The sequence below is a fragment of the Myiozetetes cayanensis genome, unplaced genomic scaffold, assembly GCF_022539395.1.
Source record: "Myiozetetes cayanensis isolate MyiCay16 unplaced genomic scaffold, myiCay2020 scf2-11, whole genome shotgun sequence".
Taxonomy (NCBI): domain Eukaryota; kingdom Metazoa; phylum Chordata; class Aves; order Passeriformes; family Tyrannidae; genus Myiozetetes; species Myiozetetes cayanensis.
The window spans coordinates 28,246,169-28,265,743 of NW_026087411.1; the positions used below are offsets into that span (position 1 = coordinate 28,246,169).

The 19,575-nt window shown below is 41.4% G+C and overlaps 2 protein-coding genes across 3 annotated transcripts in view; one reads left to right on the forward strand and one right to left on the reverse strand.

The window, feature by feature from the left end:
• SLC4A1AP (solute carrier family 4 member 1 adaptor protein) lies at nt 1–16,084 on the reverse strand. The gene is made up of 14 exons (XM_050315030.1): nt 15,550–16,084; nt 14,577–14,760; nt 13,758–13,880; nt 12,850–12,910; nt 11,826–11,965; nt 11,529–11,689; nt 10,919–10,988; nt 7,506–7,695; nt 6,643–6,754; nt 5,842–6,079; nt 5,007–5,081; nt 3,918–3,988; nt 1,654–1,726; nt 1–434 (listed from the first exon to the last, which is right to left on the reverse strand). Exons 1-14 carry the CDS (start codon nt 16,075–16,077, stop codon nt 385–387), a joined length of 2,076 nt encoding a protein of 691 aa, XP_050170987.1. The 5' UTR covers nt 16,078–16,084; the 3' UTR covers nt 1–384.
• SUPT7L (SPT7 like, STAGA complex subunit gamma) overlaps nt 16,014–19,575 on the forward strand; it is an 18,655-nt gene continuing 15,093 nt past the window's right edge. Inside the window, exons 1-2 of one of the 2 annotated variants that reach the window (XM_050315032.1) lie at nt 16,014–16,142; nt 16,688–17,330. In XM_050315032.1, coding sequence (XP_050170989.1) covers nt 16,918–17,330 — 413 coding nt within the window. In that variant the 5' untranslated portion in view covers nt 16,014–16,142; nt 16,688–16,917. Of the gene's footprint in view, nt 16,143–16,312; nt 16,360–16,687; nt 17,331–19,575 lie in introns of those variants that run through there. The other variant, XM_050315031.1, reaches the window with a different exon arrangement.

A 19,575-nucleotide genomic window follows, 5' to 3' on the forward strand; every position in this document is an offset into this window, starting at 1 on the left:
TAGTGTTTCTTATTTTAATTGCATAAACTCAACATGAACAAATTTTATCAAGCCTGTAAGTATACTGAGGTGTATTCTTTTAATATTTTTTGTATACTTTTATTTACAAAAGAAAAAATGATCCTACAGTTTCAAGCCAAATAAAAAATACAAGGCTAAAAAGTGGAAAAAGAGGCAGAACAACATGTGGGATTTTTCTTTAAGGAAGTATCTGAAAGACAAATGGAGGACACACGGGGAGAGCTAAGAGCCAGAGCAGCTGCTGATACCCTTGAATTTGAAACAGCAGCTGAGAAACCAAATCTCTTATCCCTCACTTCACATGTAGTGAAAGAGTCCAAAGCAGCCTTTCAAACCTCAGATGTCCTCTGGCGCACTTGAAGCTCAGTAGCCGTACTTCTCGTTGAGATGAGTCTTGCCATCACCACTTTGACCTAAGGGACAGAGAGGAAGAGGTGCATTATCCCTTTTCCCCTCTCACCTAAGAGAAATGTGTATCCAAGTACGAAACAGTCTCTAGGTAACACCAGCCATGCAAGCACAAAGAGGATAAAAAGTCAGACTGCATATTGCAATTCAACGTGTCTTTTGATTTATATTTATAACTCATTTTAACCTTACTGATAGTGCTAAGATTACATCATGTATCCCTGTTTTTGTGGCTGGTTTCTTGGGGTTTTTTGGTGTCCTCAATATGCCATCTTAGAAGGTAAGTTCTGCTACTAGCAGGCGGAGCCAGAAAATGGAGCTCCCTCTTACGGACACAGTTCACTTGGCTATCCCAGACAGACCTCTGAGTTACTGAATCCAGTATTTTGTTCCAGTGGATTCATATGCTAGAGACGTGCAGTCTTTTCGTTGAAGGGTGATTCACCAGATTATAGGTTTCTTCAGCAAAATTTATTCTAACTTTTCTTATTCCCTCTGGAGCCTGCCTATAAACCTACAACAGCCTTACAAAAATTATAGTAATGAATCTACCAAGCAAAGACTCAGCTTTGAACTTACTATAAAAATCTCAATGCATGAAAATTAATTTTCTATTTTTGAAAGACTGAAAATTCATTACACTGTTTAAGAATAACCTCACTAAGATAAAAACACCCTGAAACTAAAGTAAAAAAATCATTCAACTTTAATATATGTTGGATGTATGCATTCATTATTCAGTGCCTTCACCAAAGCATTATCAACACTTCTTTGAAAAAACTTGACCCAGTGTTTGCATTCCAACTATTTTTGCAAAAATCTGCAAAGAAGATTTTTGGATTTCACTGACTTTTATGAAAATTGAGAATACTAACGTTGCTGGAGCATTTATCCCTAGTGAAGGCTTGAGCATGTCTTTCAACTAGATTATCATACCACCATGTGTGAATGGAGTTAGCGCTCTCAGGTGTTACAAATCTGAAAAACAAACTTCAGGTGTATCTGTCCATTGAGATGAAAATACTACAGACACGGTCTGTATTTCACTGCAAGACCTGCATGACCATAGAGCAAACATGGAGCATAACATGGCAGAAAACATCAGGTTCTGAGTAAAGTATTCCTGAATTAGCTTTTTCTCAAAGACTTACAAGGACACCCTGACTACGTACTAGGTATATTCCTGAGTTACAAGACTAAAATTGGTAAGGAAATGGTTGATACCTGCAGGAGGAATCCATATGCAGTAGTCTGGGTCATCATCTGGGTACTGTGAGGAAAAAAAGGGTTGTTGGACCTGCAAAAGGTGAAAAGATTTTTAAGGCGCTGCACCCTTCCACCAATGTGTCACAGGCACTAAATCCTCACTCACTCAGAGACAAATACTGAAAGGTAAGGGTTATTTCCACAAGAGTCAGGGATAAAAACAATAACATAGAATAAAGATCAAACCCTCAAATAGATCCAGTTTATTCCCAGTAGAGTCACAGACTAATAGAAATGCTAGTTAGAGGGGACCTCTGGAGGTCATGCAGCCCAATTTCCCCCTCAAAAGAAGAACCTGTTCACTTCTGGACAGTTTAATCTTATCATCCTCGTGTTTGGCAGTGCTGTTTGACACAGGATTTTTTATGCAGGGAAAAGCTTTAGAGTAGGATTTTCAAGATGTGCTTTCCTGATTTCAATGCACAATCCCACTGAAAACTTTGGGCTTAAGGGGACTTTCAAACTGCAGTATGTAAAAGTTTATTTGTTACATAAGGACAGCTTAAGTTTTCAGAAACAATACTCATCTTTTTCAGGTCTCACTGGTGTACTGAAATGTTTAAAGCAAACCAAAACAGGTTACTTCCAATGCAATTGTTGACAGAGCAGTATCTCTTTGTCCCTAGATTTTTAAGTTTTGCCACATCAGCATCATTTTCTCAACAACTTCTGTTTTCAACAACTGCAAGTAGCCATATATAAAAAAAAAATCACACAAGCGTAGAATGCAAGACTTAAGAACTCAAAATATATCCAAGTTACTCAGCACTGATTTGCATTGCTTTGTATTATCATGACACAGTCTTAAGTCATGCAGTTGAAGTTTTCATTCCCTCAAAAACTTTCCTTCCCCAAAGTAACCTCTAAAACAGTTATTTTGGAAGACTAATGTTTTCCAAAACATTAGACTGCAGGGTTGAACAGTTTTTAAATATGGCTTGTGAACAATCACTTGAAAATTGTTTTTCCAGTTTTACATGATTCAAAGTTACTGAAATATTAAAAGAAAAAAAGAAAAATCTGACTTCTGGTTGATATTTTCCATGCAAGATCTGAGCCCAAAGGCAGAGACAGCATGTTGAAAAAGTGATTTGTGATGGGAGAAAGAATACATTTAAGCCATCTGGCATCTGGAGAATGCTCAGTGTTAGAGTGAACTCTCTGCTGATGAGAAATGCTGACTTGACTGTCTCAGCATGAAAAACTGCCTTGTCCTCCCATATTCTTAAAAGTGGTATAACTTGGCCTTTAACAGTATAAATACACTCTTGATTTCTTTAGCATCTTGAGCAAGGCCAGCAACAAAGGACAATTCTGAAGACTGTGCCTACCCAAGCCCTGGGTCCTCTGCCAGGACTAACAAGGCAGCAGTTAGCACATGCAGACTGCTGGGAGTTCAGTTTCTTTCAGAGCAGTGAGTTAAGGGCTGCAGGGCTAAAATCAGATGGTCACCACAAAGAAACTGTCATAATGGTCAGAACTCATGGTCCACCAAGTACAAGTCATCTCCTCTGACTGCAGCCAGTACGAGAGTGGCATTCACTCTGAAGGGATGAACCTCACAATAACCATTAGGCTGAGAGCATGCTATCAGAGAAGATCCTTCCCAGCTCTAGGAAGGCAACAATTGCCCGAGTCCCAAAATGTGCAAAGCGCATATACTTTACATTTTAATACAGATCTTATGCACAGGAGAAACGTTGTCTGGTACATCCACCCAAATATAGTGATAATTTGGTTGCAAAAAACAATCATCTCTTCGACTCGTCTCTTCCCACATCTTGCAGAGAAGGATGAGGTTTGATATAGACTAGTTACAACTTTAGTACAGCATGTTCTGAGACAGCCAATAGACGTTTCCCAGGCTACTCTCCAAGGGAAATTTTGTAATGATATTCCAAAGCACCTATGTTCTACAACACTTGTGATACAGGAGAAGTAGCACTTAGTAACTGCCAAGTGAAAAGGTGAAAAAAGTAATTTTGTGATTGAACAGAGAGCCTCTAGCATGCCTGAAATGCTGTGCTTTACCTTTTCATTGGAGAATCCAAAGTCTGCATCGAATGGCAGTGTATAGTTCTGCATTTGGGTCTTATTAGTAGAAAAGCACTACTATCACTGAGCAATACTCCATCAATTTGTTAGTATTTCAGTAAAAAAAGACTCTACTACATGATTTCCTGAAAGTCTTAACCTGCAGGAGTCATGGTGTGGTAACTAACCTTCCTTGAGCTATTGGTTTTCTTAACTTTCTCAGATGCCTCTTCAGGTTCATTATTTACTGCCTTGGATACTGGGAAGAAAGAAGATTTGTTTTATGACACATCACAAATGATCAGTTCTACCAGAAATAAATTTACAGGAAGTTCACATAAAAATTAATACATCCGTAAGGAAATCCAAGACAACTCACTGCAACAAAATTCATACTTAAGAATAATACTGCTGAACATCTTACTGTTTTTCAAACATTTAAATTATGTTAAACAGAGTCAGTGACCCACCTGACTGTAGTTTAATAAGGTCCTCTTTAGTGTGATTCTTTAGTTAATGGCAGATGTTTCTTTTCTAAAAGACACTATCTGTAATCACTGCAGTGATAATTTAGAAAGGAAAGAGTAGGAAATGTGCAGGACCAATACGCTTTTAAAATTAAAAAAAACACCCTCACCCAAACATTAAAATAACATGGCTGATAAGAATTCCTTGGTTTTCTACCACTTAGTCTGTGAAATATTGAGACTCATAGTTTAAGTCTATGGGTGAGATGAGGAGGACAGGACAACATTCTTAGGAGTCTAGAGTTATGAAAACATAGAAGAGTCATACAGATCTCCTCCATGTTCAGTACACCTAGTAGTCTTCATTTTGAGGATCTGACTTTTTGGATGTACATGCAGAAGGGTAATCTAGATCATTAACAGATTATTACCTAATGTTATGTAGTACTTGACACTTTATAAAAGAAAGTTCTATAAGAGCTACTGCAAAAGAATAAGGGAAGCAAAAGCATTATCTTATTCTCCTAAATTAAAATAGTTTTTATTCTCAAGCTATTTTTTTAAAACAAAGGATCTCAAAGCAGTTACTGACTATGAAAAGCAAGGAGAACTGAAATACAGTGGAAGTGATCTGTCTCCACCATCCATTCATCACTTCCCAAGCAAAACACAATCCTTTATTTCAAGTCTAGATTCTCTGGGCTCTGCATTAGGCTTAGTTTCCTTTGACCCACATAAGACAGTAAGCCCTTTAGTCAGTCTCTAAACCCACATGCTCCTATACAAAAGAGTCTAAATTATACTTCTCACCCTGAGATTTCTCTTGTGAAGGTCCCATCTGAGATTCATTCCTCAGTACCTTTGGCTCAGGCTGAAAATCAACCCCTGTAAAAGAAAAAAGGAAGAGGTAGGTGGGCACTCTGCAGTAACTCATGAGCAGAGCACTAACATCCCAGACAAAGTACAACAGGGAACTCTTAGCTACATTTGTCTTGGGAAGAACCCTTCTCTCAAAAGTCCTCTAAATTATTTCATCCACCAAGTCCATTGCAATACATTAAAGAAAAAACTGTGACCAGTTAAAACACTTTTCAAGAGCAACCTGTCCAGCATTAAGCCAAGAAGTTAGAATTTGCTTTCTGCTATCAAACATACTGTTTACTGAGAAACATCATTACTGAGCTTTCAAAGGCATCAAGCTGATCTAGAAAAAGAGGAATATACAAAGACACAGGAATTTATCTCTCCATTACCCCTTTTAAAATTATTTTTCCTCCTTACAAATGGATCCGAAGCTTTGCACAGACATTTGTTTTTTTACTGTTTTTTCACTTCCACTGCCAACAACACATTGTAGTAGTTTTCATATGGACGATTAATCTAATGGAAACGGGGCTTATCAAAATAGGACCTTTCTTGCATCCAAGAGATTTATTCTATTTCACCAAAATGCAAGAAAGCAGAGCTTCATGCCAACTGCCAAGCAGTTTCAACTGGAATCCTGTGAAACTTAGCTGCTGCCACACAGGCTCTGGACTCATAGCAAAAAAATTATGGAAAAGAAATGGAACAGTAGGAGAAAAAAAAAATCAGCAGTTAACAGACTCAACTTCATTACTGGAAAAAATCAGAAACAGTGGTTTACCATCCTGAAAGGATTCTAGATTCTTATTATTGCAAGGAGAACTATCAGGAGCATTAGTTTCTTTTCCTGTTTCTTCCTCTGTTGTCATTTTCATTTCCAGGTTTGATGCTCTGCTGTTTATTGCATCTCCTTCTTGCTGCACTTCCATTTCTTCCTCTTCCTCCTCCTCCTCTTCTGGTCCCTCATCTTTCATTTTTAACAAGTTTTCAGGGATGTCTGGACGCTTAACAGGCAACTTCTGCAAGACAAAGACTAGAGGTAGATGTCACAGATACTCATTACAGGAGAAAGCACACATACTGTTGTCAGAGACAGCTGATAAGGAAACACTCTCAGAATGAAAAATAGTTAGGTTTTAAGGCAAAGTTATTAGTAGAGATGGAAGATGAAAAAATACGTCCAGGAGTGCAGTCTTCTCATAAGAGGGACACTGGAAACTGAATCAGTCCTGGATATGACCTTGACTATAAGATCAAGCAAAACAAAAGGAAGTAAAGGACCAGCTGCTGAGATATAGCAGTGGTTCAGCCTGATGTCCCCAGACTGCCTCCACTTGATCCATTCATTGCCTTTTGCCCACAGCTGTGCTACTGCAGGACAAGGGCAGAGAACGGCCACTGCTGGCAGCAAACAACATCCAACAGCCACTGCTTGCTGCCCATGCACCTTTCACTGCTACAGGCTGCACCCCCAGGCTGTTTCCATGCATGTGAGAAGACATGGTTGCCTCCTACAGTTGCCACAGCCCGAGAAGGTGTCTGAGAAACAGCCACTGACTTGCAGCACTTGAGTCCAACTTACCCCTAGGCTTCCAGTTTTCAGTTTGAATTTGCTTCCCCCTTTCATTGCACCAAAGAGAGGCAGGTTCATCTTTTTAGGCTTGTTCTCTGTGTTCAGACTGTAACTCCCACCCCTAATAAAAAAATTAGATACAAAGAAAAACAGTGTACAAAGTATCAAACAAGTCTTCTACATAAAAATTAAAAAAATAAAATCTGCAAATTAGAAGTGGATATATAAAAATCCTTTTATTTCTCTCCCACTTGCAGCATCCAAGGAGGAAGCTGCAGGAGATGACTCCTCCTCAAGTTCAATTGCATACATACTTACATATGTATATAATATATATGTATATATAAAAACATACTTGGAGGGCAAACCTCAATTTAAGTCAATTAATTAAATCTCTAATCAAGCTGCTACTAGTAAATGATGAACCCAGCACACACCCTCTTGAATTGCAATAGTGCTGCTGGGCAGTAGTTGGACAGCCACTACATTTGACTTCCAGACACATTTCAGAGAGTGAAAGTGTGCTTCATATTGTACACAGTATCTGTAAAATTCTTCAGTTCCTTTTAGATGCAGGTTGGGAAAAAATTAAAGAAGCTGACACTATGCTTCCAATCCCTTTCCCACCTCATCCTGCCAGCTTGGGCTCATCTTATTCCAGTTTTGTGCATCTGCCTGAACCACAGATGCTGCAATATCCTGAAGGCATGCACAGTGACTCTTTAAAGAGATGAGTCAGGTAGTTTGGAAAGCTGTCTTGCTTTTGCGTTTGGAAAGCTGTCCATTTACTGGGCACGCACAACTGCCCACGGATAACAAAAAGAGGAAAATTTTATGGTTTTTATATATGGTTTATATTTTAGCTGACTTACTGGGGCTTCAGCTCAGGTAGTTCTGCAGGCTTGACAAGTTTTATTAACCCTTTCAGTCTCTGTTGCTCTTTCTTCAGTTCAAACGACCGCAAGTGAAGCTTTTTCCGTGCCACACTGTCTAAGGTGCATCCTGATTTTATTTCAGTCATGAATTCATCCAAGGAATCTTGAGCTGCTGGCTGGGACTGGACTAGGCAAGATAAAGGGAAGATACATATGGTTATGATGGGGAGATGAGAGCTGTACTCGTGAGGTCCAGCCTCTAGAGAATAAGGCACAGTAGGAACAACTACCCTTTCTGCAGAGTTTCTGTTGGAACACTGGCGATTGTTAGCCCTGGAAACATGAAAGCATTTCTCCTAACAAAAGCCTGAAAGTAAACTTTAATCCACTTACATAACAAAGCCTCTCCTAAAACTGCATGTTTCTCCCTGTGAGAAAGTGTCTCTGTTCTAGATTGTTCATCTCCCTCCAAGATCTGCTCTCCCTCAAAAAGTGGCTTAGGGTTCTTTTTGAAGCCACAGGCTAAAATAATCCCAGCTACAAGGAAACCTACACCACTGCATGGGGAATACCATTTTGGTTTTCCTGGAATATTTAAGTAGTAACATTTGGAAAGCTCAAAATGAATCAATGCATGACGCTGCCTCCTATCCCTGAAAGAGTGCATACAAAACCAATATAATACATCTACAAAAATGCAGACGAAGATGTCATACATGACAAAATCTACCTTTGACTAAGAAAGATAAATACAGAATTCTAGCACACAAATTTCAAATAACCAAACAAAAAACCCAGGAAAACTCCTTTCTTGGGCTTGAACAATGCTTCATAAGTTTTTACATGGTGTTCAAAAATAAGTTGGAGGCAAACAAGGAAAAACGTTTTTGCCAGAATCTTAACAAGTCTTTTGACAGACAGTTTTCTGTCTTTTAATATTATATGAAAAGTGGCAAATCCAGTATGTATTTGCTGTCTTACAAGTGTTTTCCTATATATGCACAAGCATAATTATGTGATCGATGAGTTATTTTCAGTTCATCTTGAGCTAATTAAGTAGCACTTGAAATGTTAAATGCATACAAATAAAACAGTCCAGGTTATGCTAAAGAGCACACATTTGAGCAGTTTTACATGACTTAGATATTTAGAGGAAAGTCTAATTAAAGACTCATGCTTAAAAATGGACTCAACTGAAAAGAGTATTTCTGATCTAAAACAGAACAACCTTTATCATTTGAAAACATAAGAAAGCCATAGCAGTAACTGTTCAAAGATACACAGAATTAAGAGGCTTGAAAAGAAAGAGTTGTAGCATTGACCTCCATGCAAGCACAAATGACAAAATGTCATAAATGACATTCTGATAGAAATACTCCTCCTTTTCCTTGTAACTATTTATTTGAACCAAGACAAAAAGCAGCAATGGAAAAGTATTGTTAACAATCAGTCTGAAACTCGTAGCAGGCAGGAGCTGAGCAGAATGATTGATTTAAAATCAAACATCAAATTACAAACATATGGTTTAGTGACTAATCATGTAATTCAGAACAATTAAAGCTTCACAGTTAAAGCCACAGCTCGCTGCTTTAGCTGCAGAACAGTGTAAGTGCTTCAGCCAGTGAGTGATCTTCAGGGGGCCAGATCACCCCCTCCTGCAAATCGGATTCTTTGCCTGATTCCACCAACAGTACAGGCTCACAGTTAACATTCGCTATCTGTTGCAGCAGTTTTCTACACTACTGAAGTAAAATTTATACATTACTAGGAGGTGAATCAATCATGTCTATTATACTATATATCCCAGTGAAAAAAAGCTGTAGGGCTATTTACTGCACCATCAACTTATTGATTATTTTCTTCTGAACAGGCAACCAAAGATGAGACTGAAGAACTCTGTGTACTTGATCTGCATTCAGCTGCATCAGTGAATGAGAGACACCAAGTCACTCTGTCAGTAACTAGTTCTGAAGAACCACAGGAAACAATTTTTGAACTTATACTGAGGTTTTTTTAGACAACTACTTCATTTCTGCAAGTGCTTGGTAAAAGCTGTTGCAATTTAGCAAATGAAATTCCCATCCAATACTGAATTATACTGTACTGCAATACAAAGATTGCATTTCTTTTTCAAGGCTCCGAAGTAGTTGTGCAACCACTTGCATCTTACAAAAAACATAACATAAATCAGCATTATATAGTGTTAGTAGAAGTGTAAAAATGAACTGACTCTTCCTTCTCCCAGCCTCTACCACAATATGATTTAACAGTCTTGTTGAGAAACAGCATTAGCAGAAACAAAGGCATCAGAACATATAAAAGCTTGGAATTACACGTCTCAGGCAATATAAGCATCGGTTCCTTTTGCTAGTCAATCACTAACTACTTATCAAAACAGTCATGCTGAAAACAATTCCTTCAAACACACTGAACGTGAGTTAGAATGCTTGGTGGAATGGTACTGCTTTTTGAACAGGGATCTAGTATAATCAATCACCAACAAAAATGTTGATACAAATGAGTTTTGGTGCAGAGCTGAATTACCAGAAAGAAACATGGCAATGTAATGCACAAAACACAGCCCAGCTGCCACACTGCTGTTAGGCTCCTCGGAGAGAAACTCTTTTGACTAATGTTGCAACCTTTATTAACACCAACTCTGTTAAAAAGGTTTTTCTATGAAGAACCAGCCTAAACACATTTCCTTTCTGCCTTCCTTTTACTCCACAAGACATCATCAGTAACATAAAGCAAAATGCAGTTATTTGTATAGTATGCTTTTAAATCTAACTCACTAACAGACACAATCACTAGCCTGGAAAGGCTCTGCCTTTGTACACAAAGGCATAATCCTAGAACCTGAATGGCACCCTCATTAGCTAGCAAATTCACTGAACATATGGGTCAAGTGTCAACTGCTTTGACCCTACATTTCTCTTTTCCCACCTTTCCTTTTTAAGGTGCATCTACAAAGACAGAAGTGAAATAAAAGATACTATCCTTTCTGTCAGTTTTTTCCTCTTCCCTTGTAAATGCTTTTGAAGGGAGTGGAAAAGACACTGCTCCTCACTTTGAAAATTGGGTCAGTTCCACCAATACTGGCAGATAAACAGTATTAATACTCTTAAAATCCAGAAGCTTGTACACTTGACACCCTACTTTAACTCAGATGCTGCTTCCTTTGGAAAAAGTTGCTTTCATTAGCAAGTGACCATATACAGAATACATAAATCATTGGATGAAGAGCCTAAGTATTCTCTCCAACCAACTCAGTGACCTGCAAAACTTCCGATCCCTTTGTAAGAAGTGGACACTAAAAAAAGAAATCACTGAAGCGAGAAATCTGTAAGATAATTTTAATCTCTTTTTTTTATGGAGAGTACTACAATCAAACAAACTTCATGCCTTACCTTTCCCTGAAGCCTTCAGCTTCTCTGTTATCTCAGAAAGCTCATTTTCAGCTTCCTTTAGCTTTGTGACCTATGAGAGAACAACACGCTTAGAAGACTTTTCTATCATCTTAAAATCCTCTTTTAAGAGTTACTCAAATATCCTACCAAATTACTTTACTACTTCTGATCTTTTACCAGGACTTCCTGGGCTGAAAAAAAATATAGTCTAGAGTGCTCCTAAAAATTTATCCTTCCTTTGACACATTGTTTAAATAATTTTCTTTCTGAAACACAAAATTATGTATAATTCTTCTGCAGCAGTGTTATACCACCGTGACATTCCAACCCACCCTACCCCTCACACTCTATTGTCTGTGTAGGATTTTTAGTGGTCATATGCCTGTCAATCCAGGATGCTTGTTCTTTGAAGTGGAAAAGGATTCTTCTCTGGGATGTGTCCTGCACAAACTTGAAAGCTTGCAATTATTTTCAAATGCTTTAAAACTATTTCAAAAGTATTCTGTTCTGGCATTTCATTCACCCACTGCCGTGATCCACTAAGATTCCATCTTAGTCATAATACAGGCATGGAAAGGTAACCCTGACATGTCATAAAAATTCTTCTTACCAAGGAGTCGTAAGTCTCTGGTTTTTCTTCTATTTTACCAGCTTTTCTCATTCTGTTCAGTCGTTTCTTTTCCACAGCACCCGTTCGATCGAGGAAGGTGTCATCATCACTGTCATAAAAATCCTCATCTTCCCAGTTCTTTGATTTCCTTTTTCGGGACACTGGGAAAGGTAAGGAAGAAGGCAAGAAACAAAACAATATGCATACCAGTCAACAACAAACCAGATTCAAGACAGCAATCTCAAATACCTAATTTAGGGCTTTTAGAACAATCACAGAATGTGACTAGTTATTTACCTGCTTCTTGCCTCAGTACTCCCCGGGCATCAAGTAGCCTGCAAGCTTCCAGTGCACACTGTATCATTGCTTCCTTCTTCTTTCCTGAGTGGAGAACCTCTGCCACCAGCTGCTTCCCTGATGCATCATCCACAGGCAACCTATTCAGTTTGAAGGATCAGAGAACACCTCAGATACAAACAGCTTTTCATCGATGCTACTCAGATATTTTATTTATCACGCTGGCATTGTTCTTCCCATTTCGTTCTAATCTTTTTCTGTGGATTAAATATTTCCACTTTTCATTTCATACAGAACCCATCAAAACATAAGCATGGATTTCTTAAAGCATGCAATTAAATTTGTATTTTGCTAGTCCAAACAATAATTCTTCCTATATTTATTCCATTGGGAATACAAGAAGTTAAAAGGTTAAGTGTCAATCCCTGATCATTTTAAACACCAGTATCTTGCATCCATTCAACACCAGTAACAAATATTTTCCATGCTGAAGCAAAGGATTTTTAAGCACTACACTCATTGCAATGTTGTACCTTATCCACTTGAGACTTATTTTGTTGACTTAATTTCCACCCCACCTTCCCGTCTTATAAGAGAATGACGTTAGTGGCCTCTAGAAGGAACCCATCAAGAACTGCCTTATACCATAAAAGAACTGAAATTGGTCACACAGTAGAATTAATGTTGGGGGGGGTTTAATCTGTCCCATTAGGAACTGAAAGAGATTGTTTCTCTTGTATTTCACTTTCACATATTTCTCAAAACAAGGAAAGCTGAAAGAACCTAGACTGTTGCTTTCCTGATTTTCATCTCTAAGGAAAACTAAATGCTGTCAGAATAGAAAGGAAAGGAAACACTGAACTAGGCTCTGATCCTTGACCTTCTGTTTCAGTATCAGGGGTTAGGTCTAATTCTAGCTTGCATGTGACATGAGAGTGATATGAGAAGTAATTCCTTCAGCTTCTGTTCATGAATTCAACAAAGTCAATTTCCATATACAAAAGTGAATGAAGACATAACATACTTGATCCTGCATAGCCAGCTATTGTGCCCACGATCATCATATTCATATTCTAACTCTTCTCCTAGAAAGGAAAAGAAAGTTGATATAGCAATCAAAATTGAAATAAGCAGGAATAAACTACAGCAGAGAAGAATGTCATGTTTAAACAAAAGGGATAAAATGCCCTTGTCACATATCAAAGGGCTGATTTTGCCTTACTTTTTTTTTTTTAAAGCCATGGGATCTTCAGTTGGTATTATGCTATTTTTTTTTTTCTTCAAAATCAAGGCTTTTTCATATTAAAAAAAATCTCTAGTGGCCTGTTTAGGAACATATAGTTCAAATTAAAAACAATCTTGTCTTTGTATGTATTAAAGAAAATGACACTGAAGTAATGACTGTTTGCAATCTGAATTTGCAGATATTGTTCATCAGATTGATTTTTCATTTTAGCAAATAAGTGAGTAATCGTTACATCTCACTAGCAACCACTGAAACTTTAGACCACTTTAATTATTGCCTTTTGTCTTTTTTTATACTTTCCAATTCTATCTCACAATCATAGCTATCTCCAAACTGAACAATCTCAGATTTGATGGGTTTCAATTTTTCAGTACAGCTTCAAAGCATGGGTGAGGTTTGAGTGTCACTCCAGAGGAATACAAAGTGGTCAGTGCAACTCCCCGCTTAGGAATCAGTATCTAAATCTCAGATATACGACAGTGAGCCAAATTTTAATACAAAAACTCCAAACCGAACCACTACCAACCCCCACCAAAACCTGACCAAAAAAAAAGTCACCCAGAATTATTCCATTAGCAGAAAAGTTGAGCTCTGGCACCACACCTTAAATCCCACGCCCTCAAAATAAGCACAAATGTAAAATTTTATTAAATTGAAAAAAATCCCATTTAATAAAATGAAGGTACCTTCTCTATCAAAAAAGCCCTGTAAGGCCTTCCTAGGATCTTTCATATAGAAAGCATCTTGAACATCCTGAAAATCAACAGCAATAGGATTTTCTTCAACCTCATCCTCCTCAGCATCCTCACCTAGAAGACATACAAAGTGCAAAAAAAAAAAAAAGTGAAACATTAGAAAGAGAGTACCAGTATATTCCAACTTTCATTAGTTTGAAAAAAGTAGCATCCTAAAAATACTTCCCTTAAATTTATTTCTGCACGCAATCTAAAAAAAAAAATCCCACTTCTTTTTTTGCTATTAGTTATTCCAACATAAGATATAGTTTTGCAAACGAGTGACCCTGCAGTTTTGGTACTTCCAAAGGTTTATGTGCTTATACATTTCCATTCAAAAAACCCCAACTCACTTTGTTCCAAAAAGCGGATTAATTTAGCAATCTATCTAGGCTTTAAGATGTGGACTTCCTGTTTAAAGGTACAGACAGCTATGTGGCATAGAAGTCTTAAGCAATTAAATTTCACCTCTCAAGCAAAAGTGTGGACATCACCAACACATCCTTAATTAGGAGCATTAACTAAACTTTCAGTTTTGTGGTCTTTTATAGGCATAGGTGAACTACCTTCTCCTGTTTAAAAGTTCTTGCACACTTCTCACCAAATAAAAGCTTAGTTTGTCACATACACTTCTTTTTAAAAGGAAAGTGGTTAATTTGAACTTAAAAACTTTGACTGGATTGTATCTCTTGGCAGCCAGCTGGAAATTCACTGAGAACTGGCTTAAAGACCTTCTAATGCATATCAGTCAACTTATACATCATCACTTACCCATTCCCCATGAGCAGCTCATATCACTGTTCTGACTCCTTTCACTTTTCTCCTCTTTTTCATCTTCCTCATCAGAGTCCTCTCCCAACATTGTCTTTTCTAGTTTTGCTTGCTGCTGCTTACGCAGTGCCTTCAGTTCAGTCACAGTTAGTTCTGACTCAGACTCCTGGTCTTCTTTGGGTCCCTACACCACAAATAGTAACTTAGCAGAAGTGTTTTTAAAAAAAAACCAAAACAAACCAAGAATTTTCAACACACATGCTGATTACGTACTATAACATGAACAAATTATTACCGTGTTCTTCAGAAAGTGGAATTATTAGACCATTTGTTATGGCTTGCATTCCAAAATATATTAGTTTTGATTATGTTTTCAAAGGGGGAAAGGGGGAACAAGCATTATTGTGTACTTGTCAGAAATGATGTTGTGAATGCCAACCAAACGTTGTCAACGTCAAATAAGACTATTTTAAAGGCTGAAGGCAAAAATTCCTGTCAGTGCTACATGGGTGAATTTAAAGAATGAGCAGCTTCTGAAGTGCACGTAGAGCACGTGAAGTGCTGTCAAAGTTCCTACTAATAAAAGCTCCTCGTGTTCACAAAGACGTGTTAGTTCTCTGCTTTACTGGGGCATCATACTGTCGGAAAGACACTCTCGCTGTTGGAGAGAAATGCCTTTTGCGCTCACTGCACAGCAGGGAAGCCGCCCAGCCTGGTCTCACGGCGAGCCCTCGGGGTGCTGCCCTGTGCCCGGTGCCCCAGGGCGGCAGCGGATACCCACAGCCGGCTATTCTTCTCCCAGTAAAATCACCGGGGCGGCACTGGGCTGTTCCCAAATCTCCTCGCACCTCAGAAGAAGCTCTTACCCCGATAGGCACGGGGAGCCGGGTAAATTTCTGAGCCTGATCCGGCCGAGCCTTCACCACCCCCGACACAGCGCCCCGGGACCGCCCCAGCCGGAGCCCCGACGCACCTGCAGGAGGAAGAGGCGGGAGCTGCCGCCGAAGCGCAGCCCGTGGCCCACCCGCACCCGGCAGTAGGTGCGGGGCGGCACCCGCGCCTTGTTGAGGAAGGTGCCGTGGGTGCTGCCCAGGTCGTACACGTAGAACCCGGCGGCATCGGGGTCGGCGCCGGCGCCGCGGTACTGCAGCACGGCGTGGTGCCGCGACACCGAGGGGTGCTCCAGGGACAGCGCGCAGCCGGGCAGCCGCCCCACCAGGAACCAGCTGCCGTCCTCCAGCCGCACCGAGCCCAGCGCCACGCCGCCCTTCAGCACCTCTAGCCCGTACCCGGAGCCGGCCGGCGGGCGGCTTCCCCACGCCGGCTCCTCGTAGCGCGGCGCGGGCGGCGCGGCGGCGGGGCGGGCGGGCCCCGGCGGGCTGGGCCCCGGGTCGGCGGGCCCGGGGGCGGCGGGCAGCGGGCGGCTCGGCCGCTTGAAGGCGTCAGGCTCGGTGGGCTCCGCGGGCTCCGCCGCCGTCTCCGCCGCCGCGGCCTCCGCCATGTTCCCGGGTCCGCTGCCGAATGGAGTCCTCCGGGGACGAGCTCCGCGGCGCTGCAGTGCCGGGGGTAGGCGCAGCCCTGGGGGTCGCGCCGCGGCCTCAGCGGGGGCCGGGGCAGCGTAGGGGGCGAGTCAGGGGAGGCGGCGGCGGCGGGCGAGGCGGGGACGGTGGCGGGCGCTGCTCTCCACCCGGTGTGGAGGAGCGCTGGGGACGGGGAGCCGCTGCCGCTGCCGGACCGGGACGCAGTTCCGGCGGGATGGCCGGGGGCCGAGCGGAGCTGAGCGGTGCGGAGGGAGCGCGGGGGGCCGGGCACACACGGGCTGGGGTGCGGTGCCAGACACGGGCTGGGGTGCGGGGGTGCCAGACACGGGCTGGGGGTGCGGGGGTGCCAGACACGGGCTGGGGTGCGGGGTGCCAGACACGGGCTGGGGTGCGGGGAGCCGCGGGCTCGGAGCTGCGCCCGGGAGGGGGGCGGGCGGGCGAGCCGGGTGCGACCCTCGGAGTTTCTCCACGCAAACCAGCGCACGCCGCGGGTCCCGCTCGGCGAGGCCCAGGTGTTAAAGACAGAAATAATTCCCGCCTCATGGGTGCGTTTGTTTGTTCCCCCCTCAGGACAGGCGATAGTGCGATCTGTTAAATGCCGGAGTGGTGACCTGATGGTGTCGAGGACACCGCGCTGCTCAGCGAGGCACTGAGCGACCGCCTGCCTGAGAGCCGTAATCTGTTCAGGAGTGCCATCCCAGCTCCAGTTCCTGTTGCTGCCCAAAGTGCTTTTGCCTGCAACAAGGCTCCTTTATACAACAGTGTCTGGGCTCTGAGGACGACGCGTGACCTGTGCAGAAATGCTGCGATACTGGGGTGAGATCCCGGTTTCCTCCAGCCAGGCCAACCGCAGCTCCTTTGACCTGCTGCAGCGCGAGTTCCGTACTGTGGAAGTCCAGGATCCTCCACTGCACCAGCCGTCTGCGAACAAGCCCCGGCCCACCACCATGCTGGACATCCCCTCTGAGCCCTGCAGCCTCACCATCCACACCATCCAGCTCATCCAGCACAACCGGCGGCTGCGCAGCCTCATCGCCACCGCTCAGGCTCAGAACCAGCAGCAGGCAGAGGGCATAAAAACTGAGGAGAACGAACCTCTGCCAGCCTGTCCAGCCTCTCCACCTCTCCCGGATGACCTGCTTCCTCTGGATAGCAAAACCCCCAGAATGCCATTTCAGCTGAGGCACAGTGACCCAGAGAGTGATTTCTACAGGTGTGTTGGTGTTTCTTTGGGTTAGTTTTTGACTGAAGGAAAGCTGAGTGTTTTTGAATATATACGTAGTTATGTTGATTCCTGTAGGCTGAAGATTCAAAGAGTTGTATGTAAAGTATAAAACAGGCTTCAGAAAGGAAATATTTAGTGTTTTCCTGTGTGAGTAAAACATATGTTATTTAAAACAAATGTGCTTTTGTTTCCTGTCAATAAAATATGGATGTGTAGTGCTGATTTCTGTCCTGTTAGTGCTACACTAAATGTTTATAAATGGTTTTGCTGTCTTCAGTGGTATTTTGACAAGTTTAGTTACAGGATGTGAAGTCCCTTCTATTTAGGTCGCTTTCAACTAAGTTATGTTACTGTAATTGAAAACCCAGAAGACACACGAGGAGTTTTTGGCTGTTTAGCTGTAGGCTCTGCAAAAATGACCTGGTAGCATATTTGTAAGATTTCAATGGCTAAGGACCTGTGACATAGTAACTGTAACATTTCACCTTGCTTGGTGGTGGTCTTCCAGTCGGAGGTGGAAATGAGAATGAGTGAAGGGAATTCTTGCCTCTTGTACTTGCTCTGCCAGCCAAGGGCTGGAGAAAATGTAAAGGACAGTTGTGTTGCTTCTTTCTCTGCAGCCAGTCTTTGATTAAATAGTGTTGCCACCATCTCCCTGTCTACCCTTCTTACAAGCACTAAATTCACAAGGAGGTGTTGCATTTCTTGCAGGGTCTCACAATACTTTGTGGGTTATGTGTATTTAAATTCCAGGATTAATCCTCACAACTATCTGTTCTTAAATGAAAGACTGTGCACTAATGAACATGATGTGGGAGAGGATTTTAGAGTATTTTAGTTTTTGGGATGGGTAAATGTGCATCAACAAAATATAATTTATCAGTTAAATGCCACTGAGATATTTAATGGCCTGAGGTTGTAAAAAATGCATTTTATTGAAAGATGTTGCATTTGGTAACATAGTCCCTCTGGATGGTAGATTGTTAATAATAATACTGTTTGTGGAGGAATACCATCATCCTTGTGGGAAGAAACAAAGTAATTAGCTGAGAGGGGTGAAGGGAAATACAGTCCTGTGGGAATAACGTTAGGGCCCTGTGACTCCTGCTCTGTGGTCCCATGGTTGGTAAAACTGAGCAGTTCTCTGCTCTGTCCTCCCCGGTGCCTTCAGCTTGAAGTTCAGTTTTCTGTGGCTCTGGCCCTGTTTTGGAGGTTACTTTGTCTTTTGGTTGGTCCTTTCTAGTCTCTGGAGTCTGGGTAAAGAAATGTTATTTAGTGGTCAGCCACGTGGGGGAGTTTAAGGACTACGTTGTGAAAACTGGAGGGAGAAATGTTTTGTGGCTGACAGAGAGTGAATTTATAATGAGCTGCAGTCTATTGTAGATTTTAATTGCGTGCTTGCTAAACCAAACACATTTATGCTTTTCCAGAAGGAAAGCTTTGAGTTTGTCGTTGCATGTTTGTTCTTAACTGTTTTAAGACACGTTAATTAAGAACAGCAGGTGCTGTTCTAGAAGCAAAAATGAAGTTCTGTGATTTGCTGATGCTTTTTAGTGTGTAAAATCAAATTAAAGGAAGAACATTCTTCCCCCGATAAAACATGGTAGCGCTTAATTTTATGCTGCTTTCTGAAGTACAATTGTCAGAATTACTGTATTCAACTAAATCCATATTTTAATTTCATTTTTTTTGGCACCTGGGACTGAGAAGCAATGTATAGGTACGTTTAGACACAGGAAGAAAGGAAGATAAGAGTAGCCAGCCTGAATCAGACTGCAAGTTTCTTTAGTATAGATGTGTCCTCTTCTATTTCCTTGTTATTCATTTTCATCCTTTGACATGCTGCTCCTTTGTCTTTTATTTTGTTATGCCCAGGGTTAATTTTGGTTTTCGTCTGCCCTACCCCATATGTGTAACTCCTACCTCCTCCTGTCATGAGGAAGAGGCAGAACCTAATTTACTGCTCTTTTTCAGTTGGTTTGATCTTTTCAACCCTCCAAAATCTGTACTACCAGCATTTTTATAATTACAATGCTATTTCTCTCCTATGGTTTTCCAGCCTGTTTATAAATATGTTGAAACAAACTTTGATTCTGGCACAGGTCTTGAAGGGAAGATCTGAACTCCACAGTGGAGTGGACTTACTTGCTTGTTGATTGATTTGGAGGACTCTGGGTTTGTGAAGCAGGTTTTCCAGCTACAAAAGATCTCTGAATTCTTTCTGAGCATAACA